The 16,264-nt window shown below is 61.2% G+C and overlaps 1 protein-coding gene across 3 annotated transcripts in view; it reads left to right on the top strand.

The window, feature by feature from the left end:
• Positions 1–11,980, top strand: part of CAPZB (capping actin protein of muscle Z-line subunit beta) — a 139,223-nt gene extending 127,243 nt beyond the window's left edge. For 2 of the 3 annotated variants that reach the window (XM_020899227.2, XM_020899225.2), the window contains exons 7-10: positions 6,958–7,023; positions 7,451–7,527; positions 8,462–8,574; positions 11,159–11,248. In XM_020899227.2, the coding sequence (XP_020754886.1) occupies positions 6,958–7,023; positions 7,451–7,527; positions 8,462–8,564 (246 nt within the window). In that variant the 3' untranslated portion in view covers positions 8,565–8,574; positions 11,159–11,248. Of the gene's footprint in view, positions 1–6,957; positions 7,024–7,450; positions 7,528–8,461; positions 8,575–11,158 lie in introns of all 3 variants that reach the window. The other variant, XM_020899226.2, reaches the window with a different exon arrangement.
• The last annotated feature ends 4,284 nt before the right edge of the window (positions 11,981–16,264 follow it).

The following is a 16,264-nucleotide window of genomic DNA, read 5'->3' as shown; positions in this document are numbered from 1 at the left end:
ACATAACTCATCCGAGGCACATTAAAGCTGGGGCTGGTTTCCAATGTAAGTAACTGCAGGAGGCATGCCCGGGAAGCCGTGAGGGTGACAAATCTCAGTTAATGATGCGTAGCTTCTGCGCAAACAAGGGGAAATGAGAGTTGTGGGTTTAGCTGTTTGTCCCAGGTGAGCCTTGGGAAAACGCCTCTGGCCCTCTTGGACCGCCAGGGGGTTCCAGGAAAGCCGAGCGGATCTGTGATAGGTTGGACACGCATGGTGGCGCGGGCTGTCTCCATGGGGCGGGTTGTGAACAGCATGGCATCACTTAGCAGGTGAGGAAACCGGGGTTCCGGCTCTTCAGTAGTTTGCCCCATGGTGACTTACTGAAGCAGCGGGCAGAGCTGGGACGTGAACCCAGATTTGTCTCCTAGGAAATAAAAAAAGGCTGTGTTCTGCCACACTGCATTTTTTGGTCTAATCCGTCCCCTGTGCCTGGCATTCGGGAGATGCTCAATAAGCATTTGCACAGGCATCTGTCGTGCTGTCAGCTCAGTGTGGACAGGACGCCGCCCTGTGGGCGCCCAGGACTCTCCCGTGGGCGAGTGGGCCGCACCTGCGGAGGCCGGTGGAGGGGCAGCAGCCGTGGGCAAGTGGGCCGCACCCGCGGAGGCCGGTGGAGGGGCCAGGCCTCCCTGGGCCGTGCTAAGCCGTCCTGCCCTTTGGGTGTCTCTTGTAGGAACCAGGTTGACCTCATGAGACGCCTACACCTCCGGAAGCAGTGAGGAGGGCTTTAAGATTTTTAAGTGGTCGACCGATCGGATGTGTGTCTCCAGAAGGTGGCCCTGGGGGTGGCGTGGAGGCCGTTAGACCGTGCGGGAGAGGGGTGGCCAGGGCCCAGCGGGGCAGCCCCAGGGGCCGCAGCATCTGGCCTGTGGCCAGCGGGTCAATGAGGGGGCCTCACGGCAGGAGACACGAGGAAGGGCAGAGGCAGGAGGAGGAGAGGGGGGACGGGTTAGAGAATCTTGGTGACTCCCAAGGTGTGCGCCCTGGGTTGAGAGGGCTCTTCCCTGGCATGAGTGCCTCCGTGAGGCCACAGTTGCTGACCCTGGGCGTGCGGAGGGACGGCCCCGGGTCCTCAGTGCCAAACCCTTGCCGCCCTGGCCCCAGGGGTCAGGAGCCGCCAGCCAGTCCGAGGGCTCCCAGCGCATCCACACCACAGCCATGCTGGCCTGGGCCGCCCTTCCTGGGGTGACCCCAGCCTCCCCCATGTTCCTGCTCCCCTCACCTTTCCTGGTTGATGTGGCCGGGCCAGGCCTTCCTAGTGGACGCACAATCTGTAGCTGTGGCATATGGAATCTAGTTCCCTGACTGGGGATCGAACCTGGGCCCCTGCACTGGGAGATCGGAGTCTCAGCCACTGGCTGTGGCTCAGGCTTGGCGGCATTTACCGCCCCCACCCCGTCCCCTCCTCTGGCTTTGCCTCCGTGCCCTCCTTCGTCGTGTGGACAGTAGGAGCCACTCGCACTGACTGTCTTTCCCTCTTGGTGAGAGTGCCAGCCTGGCTGACCCGCTGGCAGTGGGGATGCTCAGACCACGGCGCCCTCCCCCACTGCCTGCAGTTCCGCCTTTGGCGTCCCTTAGGGTCATAGGTCCCTGGAAGACAAAGCAGATACTGTGTTTTGGCAAGTCTCTGCAGCGATGGGGCCATAGGAGGCAGGTGGGGGGTGGTCCCCACAGGGGCTTTCACAGCCCATCCTGAGGGGCTGAGGGGTGGACACTGGCCCCGGGCCGCCGGCCAAGCACCAGCGCGCCCAAGAGGACGTCGCTCTGTGAGGTCACTGCTGCATGTCAGAGGAATGTGGGAAAAGGCGGGACCGCAGGTCTCTGGAAGGAAACCCACGGGCCGGGCCCTGCAGATGTGTGTTTGATTTGTTTTTTTTTCATGTTCTAAATATTTAACAACAGAGATGGAATGTCTCGTGGGGTGGGGAGGTGAGGCCAGTCCCCTGGCCCCCGCGCAGTGTCTACACGCAGTGAGGCTCCAGCCGGGGCCACTGCGTGCAGGCTGAGGCCGAGAAAGCCGCTTCGACCCTCGCTGGGCAGTCAGGCGGGGGCTGTGCTTGAGTGGGGCAGAGGCCCTGTGCATGTCCCGTGACCTGGGGCAGAGCGGCCCCGGCTTGGTCAAGGGGGCGAGTCAGTGTGAGGCTGTCACCCTGGGCAATGTCCCCCAGGAAGGTCGGGCAGAGCAGAGAGGAGATTCGAGGAAGGGCAGGGGCAGGGAGGCAGGCAGGGCAGGGACGGAGCCGCTCAGAACGTCTGAGCCCTGCACTGTGGTCTGGCCTTGATTTTTCCGGTAAGGAGTGTGGATGAGGCTGAGCAAACGGAGAAGTCTCCTGGAAGAAAACAGGTTTTGAAATCATCCAGGCTGTCGTCCCAATCCCAGGCCAGTTTCCTTCCAGCCGTGTGACCTGGACAGACCACTTCCCTTCTCTGAAGTTGAGCATTTTCACCAGCGAGCCCATAACGCCCCTTTGGAAGGACTGTTAGAGCAGAAATAAAAGCCACCTTGAGGCCCGGGTTCTGCCCAGTAAATAAGGCAGGAGGTGTTGCTGCTAGTACTGTTACCATGTAGGCCAGGCTCTGCTTAATTTTTCCTGAACTGGGCGGACGGAAGCTCTTCTAAGAGATTGTCCGGCCACTGTCTTCCGGCTTGCAAGCACGCCAGGCCCTGGTCTCCAGCCCCGCGCTGACCTGGCGCCCAGCCCAGGGCCCAGGAGGATGCTGGCCTCAGGCTGGAGCCGGCCTGAGGCAAGTCCCAGGATCAGCGCGGCGGTGAAGCCTGGCGCCACTCTGGGCCTGGGGCGGGTGTCAGCTCCTCCCGAGTGCCGGGCGGCAAGGAGTTAGAGGCTTCGAAGGCCAAGGCCTGGCCCAGGGCTGCAGAGTGGAGCCGCCTGCAGGGCCCTGGAGAAGCACCGCCTGGCATTCTGCTCACATCTTCCCTCTTGAGGAAAACGGCCGGCTTTCTAAACAGGCCCATGTCCCCCGCGTCTCTCAGCCGCGGAGGGGAGCCCGGGGTACCAGATGGGGGTGGGCAGGCTGGGCTCTGACTTTAGACTCGGCTGGAACCACCTTGTGGAACATCTGTGCGACCACAGCCCATAAAAATGTTTTCCCCTGGCAGCCGCTTTTATGAGATGTAATAATATCCGTGTTGCAAAAATAGCTCTGTTTTTGGTGGGTCAGCATTGCCAGCAAGCTGACCCTGACCAGGTGTGGAGGGAATCGGCAGGGGGGCCGTGGAAACACGTCCGTGTGCCAGGCCCCTGCCCCCTCCCCGCCCACCCTCTTCCTTCCCTCCCCCGGGCCCCTGCTGGGCCTTTGCCTTGGCTCAGATTCCTGGCCTTCGCAGCCCCGTGGGTCCTCCCGGGGAGTCGGTCTGCTCCTGGAGAAGGCTCGCGCCCCTGCCCAGGCCCCTCTGACCTCTGAGGGCCTGGCAGGGCCAGCCTCTCCCTTTGTTGGAGGATGGCTCTGATTCTGAAGCAGAGATGACGCCCAAGCCGTCTGACACCCAATGGTGCTTCACTGACCCCACAGCCCTGAGCCCTTTGCCTCCAGTCCTGGCTTCAGCTTTGGATGATGGGCGCTCATTTAAGATGGGATTCTCGTTGAGCTCACCGCCTCCCTGCTTCTCTGGGTGTCCCAGGGATCCACCGTCTGTGCGGAGCTGGGAAAGGAGGGAAACTGATTTGTGGGAGGACGTAATCCACTTGGGTCAGAGCCCCAGACCTCTCCTTGCCCAGAAGAGCAGCCCTGAGCGGCCATCCAGCCAGGCACGGGAGCCTCCTCCCCGTGGTAGGGGAGAGCCCTGGGTGCCAGTGTGTCGTGTGCAGCTCACCTTTTGGGGTTGAGTGGGCAGCCTCTGTCCTTCCCCATGGCAGATGGGGTTCTCCCGTTAGCATGCGTGTGCTCCAGCCGTCAGGGCCAAGTGCATCTCACAGATGCTGCAGCTCTGCCCGGGGTCGGGGAGGCGGGGGTGCTTCTCACACCTGAAACGGTGAAGTTCACAGGCATGTGCACCCCCTGTTTTGTGGGGACCCCTGGGATCTCCGAGGATCGAGTCTCCCCAGGATCCTTGGCTAGAGTGCCTGGGACGGCTCAGCTGGTCCTGCTGGCATCTCGCCGCCTCTCCGGTTCGGCCAGCCCTCCGCAGAGCAGTCGCCCAGAGCCAGGCGTCTTCCCTCTCAGAGACTTGGTGTCCTGGCTTCGGAAGGCGAGGATGTGGGTTCCAGGCTGTCGCTCCACTCTGGTTCCCCCTCTCCCCAGCTTGCAGCCGTCGTGACACAGGGCCTCCCATTTCTCCCCAGACCCCTCCGGGGACCTGGGGCACTTGGCCATGTGAGCGGGCGCTGTGACAGCTCCACTGCCCTCAGCGGTGATGGGATCACTGGACGCGCCCCGCCAGGCAGCAGGTTTCAGAGGGCAGCCATGACCTCCCGCGTCCTCCTCCTGGCCTGAAAGGCCCAGGTGCTTTCCCATTTCCTGGGCTCGGGGCATGCAGACCTTTGACGCAGAAGAGCGTGTCCACAGCTGTCTGAAACCCAGACTGAACCCGGCCAGGCCGAGAGGGGGCCCTGCAGCTCCACAGGGAAGGGGGTGGGCACGCAGCCCCTAACCTGGGCACCAGGAACAGCTTCATTTTGATCCTGAAAGGTGCACGAACACCGTCCTAGCAGTCACCTCGCATTCTTGTCGAGCGAAATCACCCAAAACCCACAAGTCTGTCTGCTGGACCTGTTTCCCATGTTGTTCTCGGAGAGATTAACGTCTGAGCCAAAGTATGTGGTCTGCGTTTGCCCGGGTGCACGTGGTCACGCTGGAGCAGAAGGACCAGAGGCCGCCAGGCCCAGTAGGGCTGTCGGGACAGGCTCTGTGACGTCTCCCTGCCTCAGTTTCCTCGGGTGCAGGGTGGTCCTGAGGAGGGGGAGACAGATTGGGACCCGGAAACTCTGTGCCCTGCCGCCGACCGTGTCTCTGGCTGGGAGCGACCCGTCCATCACCTCCACCCTTGATGCCCCTGGCACCGCCCCATGAGCCCTGTCGGGCACGCCTTCCCTTAGGTCCTGCACAGACAGACGGACCCAGGGCCTGGCAGGGAATCCTCCTGGATGCCCTGGGGAACCAGCAGGCTGTGGTCCAGCCGGGGCCGCGGGATCCTAGGTGGGAAGCTGCCGCAGGGCCGTGCTCTCGAGGAGCCTGTGTTCCTCAGCCCAGCATCCCTGTCACATTGTGTCCGTAGCCAGCCCACGCTGGCTCCTGGAGCATCTGATTTGAAAATGTGCCAGGAGATGGGTTTTTGTTTTTACTGGTCCCATCTAAAGTTGTCTGGATCAGCGTCAGGCCAGTGTTTAACTTCCAATTCCAGTCTTCCTTCATTATGAAAGTGTGGGGTCAGCCTCCGCCCTCCACAGAGTTCCAGCACCCCTGAAGCATGCTCTAGCTTTTCAGGGATGTTTGTGTCACAGAATCGAATTTTAAGATTCAGTTTGAACCTGAAGCCTAATCATTTTAAATGACTTGGTTCTCTCCTACCACCACCTGATTCTGGCTCTGTCTCCCTCTTAACTGGGTCTGTTGTACCTTTCCCAGTCTAAAAGTCACCCTAAAATTCATCGGTAAGAGAAGTCAAACCAGGTGAGGCGACGGAGGCCTTTAGCATCTGAACAGACCACCGTCTAGCGCAGGCATCTGCCCTGCCTGTTCCAGCTCTGAAGGTAGTTAGCCGTCCACCTTCGCTCTGCTGTTCTCACTCATCTGAGTTCATCCTGAGCTCTCGGCTTCCTGATCCGGTTCCTGTCCCGTCGTCCTGCTTCCTGATTGCCTGTGTGTTAAGCTTCCAGAGTTTATTTCAGTAACAGTGCTGACTGCAGTGTGGTTCCAGTCAGGTTGACCAGCATTTGTGCACTTAGTAATCTGCTCGGCGCCTGTGAGGGTGAAACAGGTACATCCACCCTTAAGGGATATGTGATCGTGGCGAGCAAGAAGCCCTAAACCTGGGGAGGAAGTTGGGGGAGAGTCGTGTTGTGACTTGCCGTTCATGTCAGGGTTCCCCATGCCTGCTCCCCTTTCCCGCTGGCCCTCAGAGGGCGCATCCCTGGGCCAGGACCAACTCGCTGGGTGCCCCTCCTCCAGAACCTCCACCATCCCTGCGGAAGGGCCACATCTGCATTGTTAAATACTAAAGAGACACGAGTTCAAAAAAGTCATTGGTTTGGACAATTGGAAAATAGTGGAGGGCTTTGAGAGAATTATTTGAGAGGAAGAAGAATACTGAGATGAGTTACAGGAAGTCGGGAGAAAAGAACTGTGTTCCCTCGACAGGCGTGGCACAGAGGAAGGCAAGGACTCGGTCTTGAGATGGCTAAACGGGGGGTTTTATGCAGCGTTTTCACAGCTGCAGGTCGCATGTGAAAGGCCGCCTGGATGGATGGTGTGCATCCTTCCCTGGCCACGCACTCCCCAGGAAGGACCGCCCCTTCAGCAGGAGTAGACAGAATGCAGGCTGGGAAGTGGGTACAGCGTTGATCTGGGCAGGCTCTGCCTCCCCCGCCCGTGTGACCTTGGGCGAGTCTCCCCTTCGGCCTGAGTCTGGGGTCCCCTGTCTGACGCCTGGGGTCGGCATTGTTGGCCCCACCCCCAACCCCCGTAACTGCCAGGCACGGCTGCTGCTGGCAGGCGCCTTGCAGGCTCACCTGTGACATCAGGGCCTGAAGCCGCGCGAGTGCCCTCCTGCCGTGGAGCCGGGGAGGGCTGTGCTGTGGGCCCAAGATGGCCCTGGAGACAGGCCTCTGACCTCGCGCTGGCCCGACCGCCTGTGACCCTCGTGCCGGGCTTCCTGCGGCCCGCCCCCCGGGAGAGCAGGTTCTGTGCAGCCCCAGCGGCCGCCGCCCGGCGCTCTGACTCAACCATGTTCCCTTGCAGATGGAGAAGGACGAGACCGTGAGCGACTGCTCTCCGCACATAGCCAACATCGGGCGCCTGGTGGAGGTGAGTGGCCGCCTCCCGGGCGGCTTCCCGCCAGCTTCCAGCCACACGGTGCCCGTTTCTGGGCCCCGCCGGGTGTCTCTGCGCCTTCTGACCCGTTCGCAAGCTGGGCTCAGCGCCAGAGGCCCCTCCTCTGCCGCCCCCAAACACGCGCACCTAGAGACTCAGCACAGGAAGCCCTCAGCCCTGCCCCCCCCACCGAGTGCGGGTGGGGGGCACCAGCTACCCCTCAGTGCCCCCCGTCCCCACGCCCTCCGGAAGAAGGGCTTCCCTGCAGAGCCGTCCCCGAGCCTACGGGAGGGCATGAGCGGCGGGCCAGGCCCTGGCCGGGGGCTCCCGCACCCCCCCGTGTGGCCGCCACGGGGACTGCAGATTGCCGGTGGGGCGGGCGCCTCCTGATTGTGCCCCCGACTGGCCGCCTCCCTTCCAGGACATGGAGAACAAAATCAGAAGTACGCTGAACGAGATCTACTTCGGGAAGACAAAGGACATCGTCAACGGGCTGAGGTAATGTACCCACGAGCGCAGGCTGTGGGACCCGGAAGATGGGGGTGTGGGTCCAAGGTCACCGCCTAACAGCTGCGTTCACGCAGGTTTGCGAGCTGAAGCCCTGCGTGCAGGACTTGTTCTCAGGGTAGACGCGCGTGCCGACCTCCTCCCTTTGTGTCTCCTGGGGGCTGTCTGCCTTCACGGCTTTCGTGCCCTCGTTCCTGTAGCCACCTCTCGATCCCCCGGGCTGAGTCCTGCCTGAAGGTTCTGCCCAGACCCGCTGGCCCTGGGGCCTGAGTACCCCCGGGTCAGAACCTCCGACACAGCGGGGAGCGCAGCCTACGGTTGGCCAGGTTTCGGGCAGTGGTGCATCCCCCAGAGAGAGCCCCGGCCCGCTGCCTTCTGCCGGGGGCCCGGCTCTGTGACCTTAGACCAGGGACTCCTCTCGGGGGCGTCCTGCCCGTCCAGGAGCTGGGGCAGGGGGCCCGAGGCAGGGAGGGTGGAGTCTGGGTCTGGGGGCTCGTTCTCCACCCTTGGTCCCCGGCCCTGCCGTCCTCCTGTGGACAGACCCCTCCTCTGGGCCGGGCAGCAGCAGGAAGTGGCCTGGGGGTGGCCTGGGTTTGAGTCTGTCCAGAGGAGACGGTTTGGTCTCAAACAGCTGTGAGAGTGGTGCTCACGCTGGACTCACCTTTCTGATTCCCCGTCCGTGGGGAGCCTGGTCTGGCCCTGGGGGTTTACTCCCCCGCTCACCCCACACGGCATTGCTCTCCTTGGGCTGTTGAGCCTGGGGCGTCATCTCTGCGCAGAGCTTCCTGGCCTGGGGCCCCTGCATCCTCCACGCCAGACACACCCATCGGCCTGCACCGTCCCGGGTGACGGCTGAAAACCCGCAGCCCCCACTTCCTCCGCGCTGGGGCCCCTCCGCGGCCTTCACTCTGCACACTTTCTGTAGATCTGTTGACGTTATCCCCGACAACCCCAAGTTCCTGCAGCTGCAGAGGGAGCTTTCCCAAGTGCTGACGCAGCGCCAGATCCACATCCAGCCCGATAACTAAGCCGCTCCAGGTACCCTGCCTGAGAGGCCTGAGCGCCGCCCCACGTAACAGGACTCACCCGCCCGCCAAGACCCCGCCGGCCCCTTAAACACCACTAACCCGTGTCCGCTCGGCCGGGAGCCGCCCCGTAACTGCCGACCTCGCCCTGCGTGACGCGGGCCCGAGCCACGTGTGCAGTGTGTGTGCTTGGCCACTCCGGGCAGGGCCGCGTGTGGGGTGGGCCGGCGGGCCAGGGTGCGGTCACCACGCTCGGCCGGAGGCTGGGGCGGCCTCTGCCTGCTCTGTGTGCGGCCGAAGCTTCGCCACCTTTCCACCAAGGATCCCAGAAACTCAGAAAGACGCCTTTTCAGTGGGCAGTTGCCTGGCGCTGGCTGGTCTAAGAAGGGTACTGCCCTGAGTCTGAGGGTGGAACACAGAGCCAGCTCTCCTAAGAGCACTCTGTAAGTCGCTTAGTCGTGTCTGACTCTGCGACCCCATGGATTGTAGCCTGTCAGGCTCCTCTGTTCATGGAATTCTCCAGGCAAGAATACTGGAGTGGGTAAAGATTCCCTCCTCTGGGGGATCTTCCTGACCCAAGGGTCGAACCTGGCTGTCCCACATTGCAGGCCGATTTTTAATGCCTGAGCCACCAGGGGAGCCCAGAGCGAGACTGTAGTGTCTGAGCCAGGCCTGGTGCCCCCAGACCCCCTGCAGCCACCGGGACCAGCATCACCCCCTGCCCCCGATGAGCTGCGGCCATCCTCCTAGACGCCTTACAGTTGACAGAAGGGAGATAGTGTTGCTTGTGAACAACGGCCGAGAACCATGACTTGAGCGTATGATGGATACAGATGTGCAAAAGCCGTCAGCATCCCCGGAGAGGAGAAGGGAAACTGGGTTTAATATCAGGTGTCTGGAGACCAGAGCCCGGGCCTAGGGGCTTCCTCCCAGGCCCGGGAGCTGGACGTGGGGCCCCGCCCCAGAAGAGGCTCGGCGGGCTGTCGCGGGGGCGGCCCCTGTTGCAACCAGGGAGGGCTGCTCTGCTGTGGCTGCCGCGGTCTGGCCTGGGTGCTCTCCGGCGTCCGGCCTGGGGCGTCTCTCGGCCTCCAGGCTCGTGCGGGGATCATCACCTTCCCATCAGAACGTTAAGAGGCCCCCTTTTAAAGGTGTTCTGTTAGAGTACAGTTCCCCCCAGCCGCTCCGCTTCTGGGGGGGGTCTAGAATCTTCTGGACCCCTCCCCTCAGCCAGGCCCTGTGGGGACATAGGACTCCCCCTGCCCCCCATCCCCTGCTGCCCAGCCTGGCACCTTCTGTCCGGGACACACGGCGCCTCCTGCAGACACTTGTGCCCGGGGGCTCGGCCGTGGCCTGAGCTGCTTTCCCTAAACAAGCGCCCTCCCCGCACGCGCGCCTCCAGCCGCTCCAAGCCTAACCTCCTGTCTTACGGGTCCTCCCTCTGGGCATTTCTCCTGGGGGTGGGGGGTGCTGGGTGCAGCCCAGGCCTGGCGTGCCCCTCCCAGAGGAGCCAGCACGCGCTGCGGCCAGGGAGCCATGGGGGCCGCCGCGGTCTCCTCCCGCCGGAGCTGTGGAGGAGCCCGAGGGCCCCCAGGCCGCCCGAGCAGAGCAAGCACTCAGAAACGCATGTTGTGCGGCATCAGCCAGAATGTCAGCACTTCTCATGGGAGGTTTCTGGCTGCACGTGGAGTCTCTGAGAGTCTTGTCTCTGCCGTCCTCTTTACCTTCTCGAGGGCACTTCCCAGGGCGTGCCCGGGACAGGAGCCAGCACTCCATGTGGGTGCTCCTGGTCCTAGCTCATTGTGCTTAAGCCACATTTGGCGCTGGCTGGGGGGTTATTTTTTGTTCTCCTTCCCGTTCTGCTTCACGGCCAGTGCGCATCAAGCTTGAGGTTCCTGTGGCTCCACAGTGGTCCTGCCAGGCAGCCTGCCGCCCTTGCTTTCCACTGCCTTGAGACCGTTCTGAAGGTTATACATAGTTTAATAAGCCCCTGGTTAGCCTGTACATTGGGAAAACTTGACCAGGATCACTAAGGTCGTTGCCAGGGGCATTTCTCAGAGCCTCAGTTTCCTCATCTGTAAATTGGGACTAGTGCTCGGACTCCTCTGTGGTGCTCATGAGAGTTGTGTACTGGAGAAGCACCTACGAATGATAAGTTACATGTCGTCCACAAAGCTTAGCTGTTGTGCGCCTTGTCTAACCCGTGTGTCGGTGCACTCACGTGAACGTTTGCACGAATCCAGGTGTTGACCCACAGCCACTCAGCTGCATCGTGCTTGGAAGCCCAGAGGCCACTTGTGGTTCAGGCTGATGTTGTGACGTGTGCCCGGAGTCCAGGTCACAGCCAGCCTGGGGCAGAACTGGGCCGTGGCCTCCCCTGCAGGGCCCGGCGAGGTGCTGAGGGGCCAGCCTCCGGCTCTGGGCCCTCGGCACCCCCCGACCTTCCCGCATGGCTTGCAGCTCCGCTCCTAGAGGCGACGTGGGTGGAGGGGCGCCCGGCCCCTTGACCCTCCCACCCCGGAGGCACCGCGTGACAGCTCTCCCCTTTTCCTTTCCTCTTCCACCCACTCATGACGATTCTTACCCCCTCCACCCCGCAGGTCTGTGCAGACTTTTGCAGACAAATCAAAACAAGAAGCTCTTAAGAACGACCTGGTGGAGGCTTTGAAGAGAAAGCAGCAGTGTTAAAGCCTCTGCTTCCCACTGACCGGAGACGCCGCGCGCTGTTAGGCTCCTTTCTTAGACACTCGTTTCCCGCTCCCTCCCTCGTCCCTTCCCTCCCCGACAGGTCACATAACAACTCGCATCACCACCGCAGCGCCATCTCTCCCGAGAATAAACCCGGTAAACACCCCTGGTCTCGGAGGCCTCCTTTCCCCACCACGTTTTGCTATCACGACTCGGTATTCCCATAGAGACCGCGTTTTCTGTCCGCCCCAGCCCCCCCGTCTCCCCACCACCCATTTATAGGCATAAAAATACACTGTCTGTCTGCCTCCCTCCCCTCCCACCTTTTTGTTACATTGGTGTAAAAAATGTAAAACAAAAAAATTTTATGAAATAACTGTGGTGTGTGAAAGATAGAAGAAAAACTGGAAATCTGATTCCACGTGTGTTTGGGAGTTGCTTGGGGTTGGGGGCCGGGCGGGGGACAGGGGACAGCTCTGGGAGAAAGGAGAGGTGGCCCTCGGCACGGTCCCGCGGAGACCACGCGGTGGGGGGCGGGGACTGCGGACCGTCCTGCTCTTCTGGCCAGGTGCTTTTCTGTCAATTTTTATGGAATGCAAAAGGAGTTTTTGTTTTATTTTGTTTTTTTGTAAAGCTTAAAAAAAAAATCTACATCTTATACTTGAGCTTCCATACTTAAAAAAAAAAAGAAAAAAAAAGAACAAAAAAAATAAATAAAAAGAAACTGGGACGCAGTTAGCCTTGTGTTTTTTCTCACCTGCCTCACTTTCCGAGGATGTGTGACTGTGGCCGTCCCGCTGGGGGGCGGGGGCACGGCGGGGTGTCGGGCGGAGGACGTGTGGAGCCCATGCACTGAGTGAGCAGGGCGAGGGGTCCCTGCAGGGCCCCAGCTGCTTCTCCAGGCCCCTGCCCCGCCTGTCCTGAAGCACTGGGGCCGTCACCTCGTCGGGCATGATGGGGTGGGGGCTCCCCGACCCCGTCCGCTTTCACTGGGCACAGGCATGACCTGTCCAGACGCAGTCCCGGCTTCTCTCCACTGGGTCTGATGAGAAAGTTCCCAGATGGGGGTGCACCTCTGAGTGCAAAGCACCGCTGAGGTGGAGCGGGGAAGGAGAGACCCTTGCGCGCAGCGCCTTTTGAGGACCTTCAGGTGGAGAAGATGAGGTGAACAGGTGCAGGCCGGTGGAGCCAGGGCCAGCCCCCCAGGCGGGCTGCCAATCTGACCTCCTCACGGGCTCCTGGGGGCAGGACGCCTGGCACAGACAGCGAGTTCATTGTCAGCAGGTGTTCAGTGCCGGGATCAGGAGTGACACTTCAAAGCCAGAAGCTGTAACTATGATGTATGAGAGGCCCGATCTTAGTGTTCTAGAATCTCCTGTCACTGGAAGGGCCGTCGCTGCTGTTTTCTGGCGCTGGGTCAGGCTGGTGTGATGGGGAGCCACGGGCTCAGAGACCAGCCGTCCCCGGTGAGGGGCAGCCGGAAGCAGGAGGCAGGAGAGCAGTGTAAGCCGCTGGCTGAGGGCCACCCCCGACCAGTGCTGACCCTGCTCGGACAGGGTGGGCACCGTGGTGGCTGGCAGGCCCCCAGCGTCCTGCAGAGGGACGCGAGGCCGAGGGAGCCACACCGGGGCTGCGGGGGGCCCACCGGCTCTCTGAGGCCCCCTACCGCTGACAGTGACTCCTGGGGTTCGGGGGCAGCATCGCATGCTCCCCTCCAGGGGTGCACTAGGTGCTTGCTGGCACTTGACGGATGATGGGAGGCTGCTGAGGTGATGGAGGGGCAGCAGGGGTCCCGGTCTGGGCCCGGGGCTTCCGATCTTGCCCGCCTTCCGATCTCAGCCCTGCCAGAGTCGCCCTGGCGCGCCTGGCACCCATGACGGTCCCCGTTTCTAGAAGCGCGAGGGCTCCGGCGGGTGACCTGGGGATCCGTCTGCACGGCCCTCGCACTGTCGTCTTCCTGCAGCCTTCACAGGCCAGCCTCTCGGATGGAGCCCTTCCTGAGCCCCGATTCCAAGACTGTCCTCAAACCTTCATTCATTCAGATCCTGGAGCAAGCAGCCGCCGTGCTTCAGGGCAGGTCCGAGGGGACCCTTCCTCGGGAGGGTAGCCCAGACCTGTGGGCCTGCTCTGGGCTCCTCTTCCTTCTGTGGTGCCGCCGCCTCCCCGCAGCCCAGGGGCCGGGGCAGCCTTTAAGCCCTCCGCACGGGCAGAGGCAGGTGCCCGCCCCCCAGGGCAGCCGTCCCCTCACTCACCCTACTCCCTCGGTGCAGAAATCCATATGTTTCATGGAATCACTCTACTGTACACCTAAACTAACACATTTTTCAATCAATTATACTTAGATAAGGAGCTTCCCTGGTGGCTCAGTAAAGAATTTGCCTGCAGTGCATGAGACCTGGGTTCGATCCCTGGGTCGGGAAGACCCCCCGGAGAAGGGAACAGCAACCCACCCCAGTACTCCTGTCTGGAGAGTTCCATGGACAGAGGGGCCTGGCAGGCTGTAGTCGACGGGGTCACAAAGAGTCAGACACAACAGAGAGACTAACACTTTCATGCTTAAATAAAATTTAAATATTTATATATAAAATAAATAAGCTGTACAAATCCAACAGTTGTGTGACGGTTCCATGTCTCTCTGTTTGAGGGCTCCTGGAGGGACTGTGTTTCAGGCATTCACTTCACTCGCTCACTTGTTCACCACTGTCCTGGGGACACAAGGGAGACGGGGGCTGTTGGTGTACGGTCTGGTGGAGGAGGGAAATACTTGCCAACAAGTCTTCCGAGCACTCGCGTGTGCCGGGTGAAGAGCCTCTGCTGGGTGGCTGTCGGGTGGCACGGAGCTGGGGGACAGATTCGTGGTCATCCTCTGGACTGAGTTAATCATAGGAAAGGCAGTCCCGCAGTTCAGTCACTCAGTCGTGTCCGACTTTGCGACCCCATGGACCGCAGCACGCCAGGCCTCCCTGTCCTTCACCATCTCCCGGAGCTTGCTCAAACTCATGTCTGTTGAGTTGGTGATGCCACCCAACCATCTCATCCTCTGTCACCCCGTTCTCCTCCTGCCTTCAATCTTTCCCAGCATCAGGGTCTTTTCCATTGAGTCGGCTCTTCACATCGTGTGGCCAAAGTACTGGAACTTCAGCTTTAGCATCAGTCCTTCCAATAAATATTTCCTTTAGGATTGATTGGTTTGATCTCCTTGCAGTCCAAGGGACTCTCAACAGTCTTCTCCAACACCACAGTTCAAAAGCATCGATTCTTCAGCACTCAACCTTTATGGTCCAACTCTCACATCCATACATGACTATTGGAAAAATCATAGCTTTGACTAGACAGACATTTGTTGGCAAAGGAACATCTCTGCTCTTTAATACGCTATCTAGGTTGGTCACAGCTTTTCTTCCAAGGAGCAAGAGTCCTTTAATTTCATGACTGCAGTCACCGTCTGCAGTGATTTTGGAGCCCAAATAAAGTCTTTCACTGTTTGCATTATTTCCCCAAGTATTTGCCATGGGACCGGATTTCATGATCTTAGTTTTTTGAACATTGGGTTGTAAGCCAGCTTTTTCACTCTCCTCTTTCACCTTCATCGAGCGGCTCTTTAGTTCCTCTTCGCTTTCTGGCATCAGGGTTCTTTGGCTGCTCCCCACTCCCTGCCGTCGGGCTCACACTGATGAGGTTGACGCTTGGACATGCAGCTCCTTCTGTTTCAGGGAGCCCTGTGGTCCCAGCATTCCGCCCCGATGAGAGCCAAGTGCAGCAGGAGGAGGGGTGAAGAGGTGACTGTAGGTTTCCCCTTTTTCTCAGCTTCGGGAACTGAAGGCCACGCAGCCAGGGCAGAAAGGCAGTCCACCTCTGGGGCCTCACTGGCCAGTGAGCACTGCCGGTCTGGGCAGTGGAACCGACTGATGGTCAGACTGGTCCACCCACTTCGGGAGGAACCCGGTCCCCGTGTGGGTGGACACGCTGACGCGCCTTCATCTGGCAAACCTGCCTTGTGCGCCCACTGCCCCGAGGGCCTCTGTCAGACAGGGCATGCCCACGTCTCCACCATCAGACTCGCTGAGGAGGAAAGAACCGGAGCTCTCGTTAGACTGGGTGGTGCCTGCAAGCAAGAGCCATCACCCCACCAGACGGGGTGTTCCCCAGAAGGAAGGGATTATGTCAGCCCCACCCCCAGGGCAGGCGCTGTGCTAGCTGGTCCCTTCCCCGCCATAACCCTAACCCTAACCCCGGTGGGCACCTGGCTTCACGCTGAGCCCCCGGTCCTCTGGCTGGGGGGCCGCCAGCCTGGCCACAGCCCTGGGTGGAGCCAGACCCTGGCTGCAAAGGGCACTGAGGCAGCTGGCACGTGGGCGTGGGAGGCGCTGCTCGCGACAGTGGGCAGGGGGCCCGGGCCCAATAGGGTGGGCCCCACGGGCAAGGGTGGGGCTGGGCCCCCAGCCAGGGGTGGGGCCAGAGGCGGGGCCCATTGGCGTCTGCAATGAGGGGCCTCACGCCGATGGAACTGCTTCTGGCCCCAGGCCCCGGCTGCTTAGCTCTTCAGAGCCCGTTTTCCCATCTGGAAAATGGCCACGATGACCGCACCTCCCTCAGATGGGGCTGCGGGGAACAAGGGGGCACAGCCTGGCCCCCCACACAGCGTGTGCTCAGCAAACATCAGCTGCAGGCCAGGTGACACTGGGGCCCCCGCAGGCCCGTCCCCTCACCCCACTGCCCGGCTGAACCTCAGAGGGGCTCCCCAGTCCCCAGTTCCCTCCCTGCAACGAGCCTGGGCATCCGGCCCAGCCCCCACCACCATCCTCACCTGGGCCCCACGTAGGGGGCAGCCCTGACTGACACCCCCAGGCCTTTGCACACACTGTTCCCTCTTCCGCTCCGGGGCCACTCCTCCAGGAAGCCTTCCCTGATTGCCTCCCCACTCCTCCAGCACTTTGTGCCTTCTGGCCACAGTCCTTTCCTCCACAGCCCGGCAACCGTCTCCCCTCCTTGAGGGTGAGGACCAGAGTTGGTTCACC

The sequence above is a fragment of the Odocoileus virginianus genome, chromosome 30 (genome assembly GCF_023699985.2).
Source record: "Odocoileus virginianus isolate 20LAN1187 ecotype Illinois chromosome 30, Ovbor_1.2, whole genome shotgun sequence".
NCBI classification, from domain to species: domain Eukaryota; kingdom Metazoa; phylum Chordata; class Mammalia; order Artiodactyla; family Cervidae; genus Odocoileus; species Odocoileus virginianus.
Note: the sequence above shows the minus strand (reverse complement) of the source record. Positions and strands in the feature narration are given on the sequence as shown.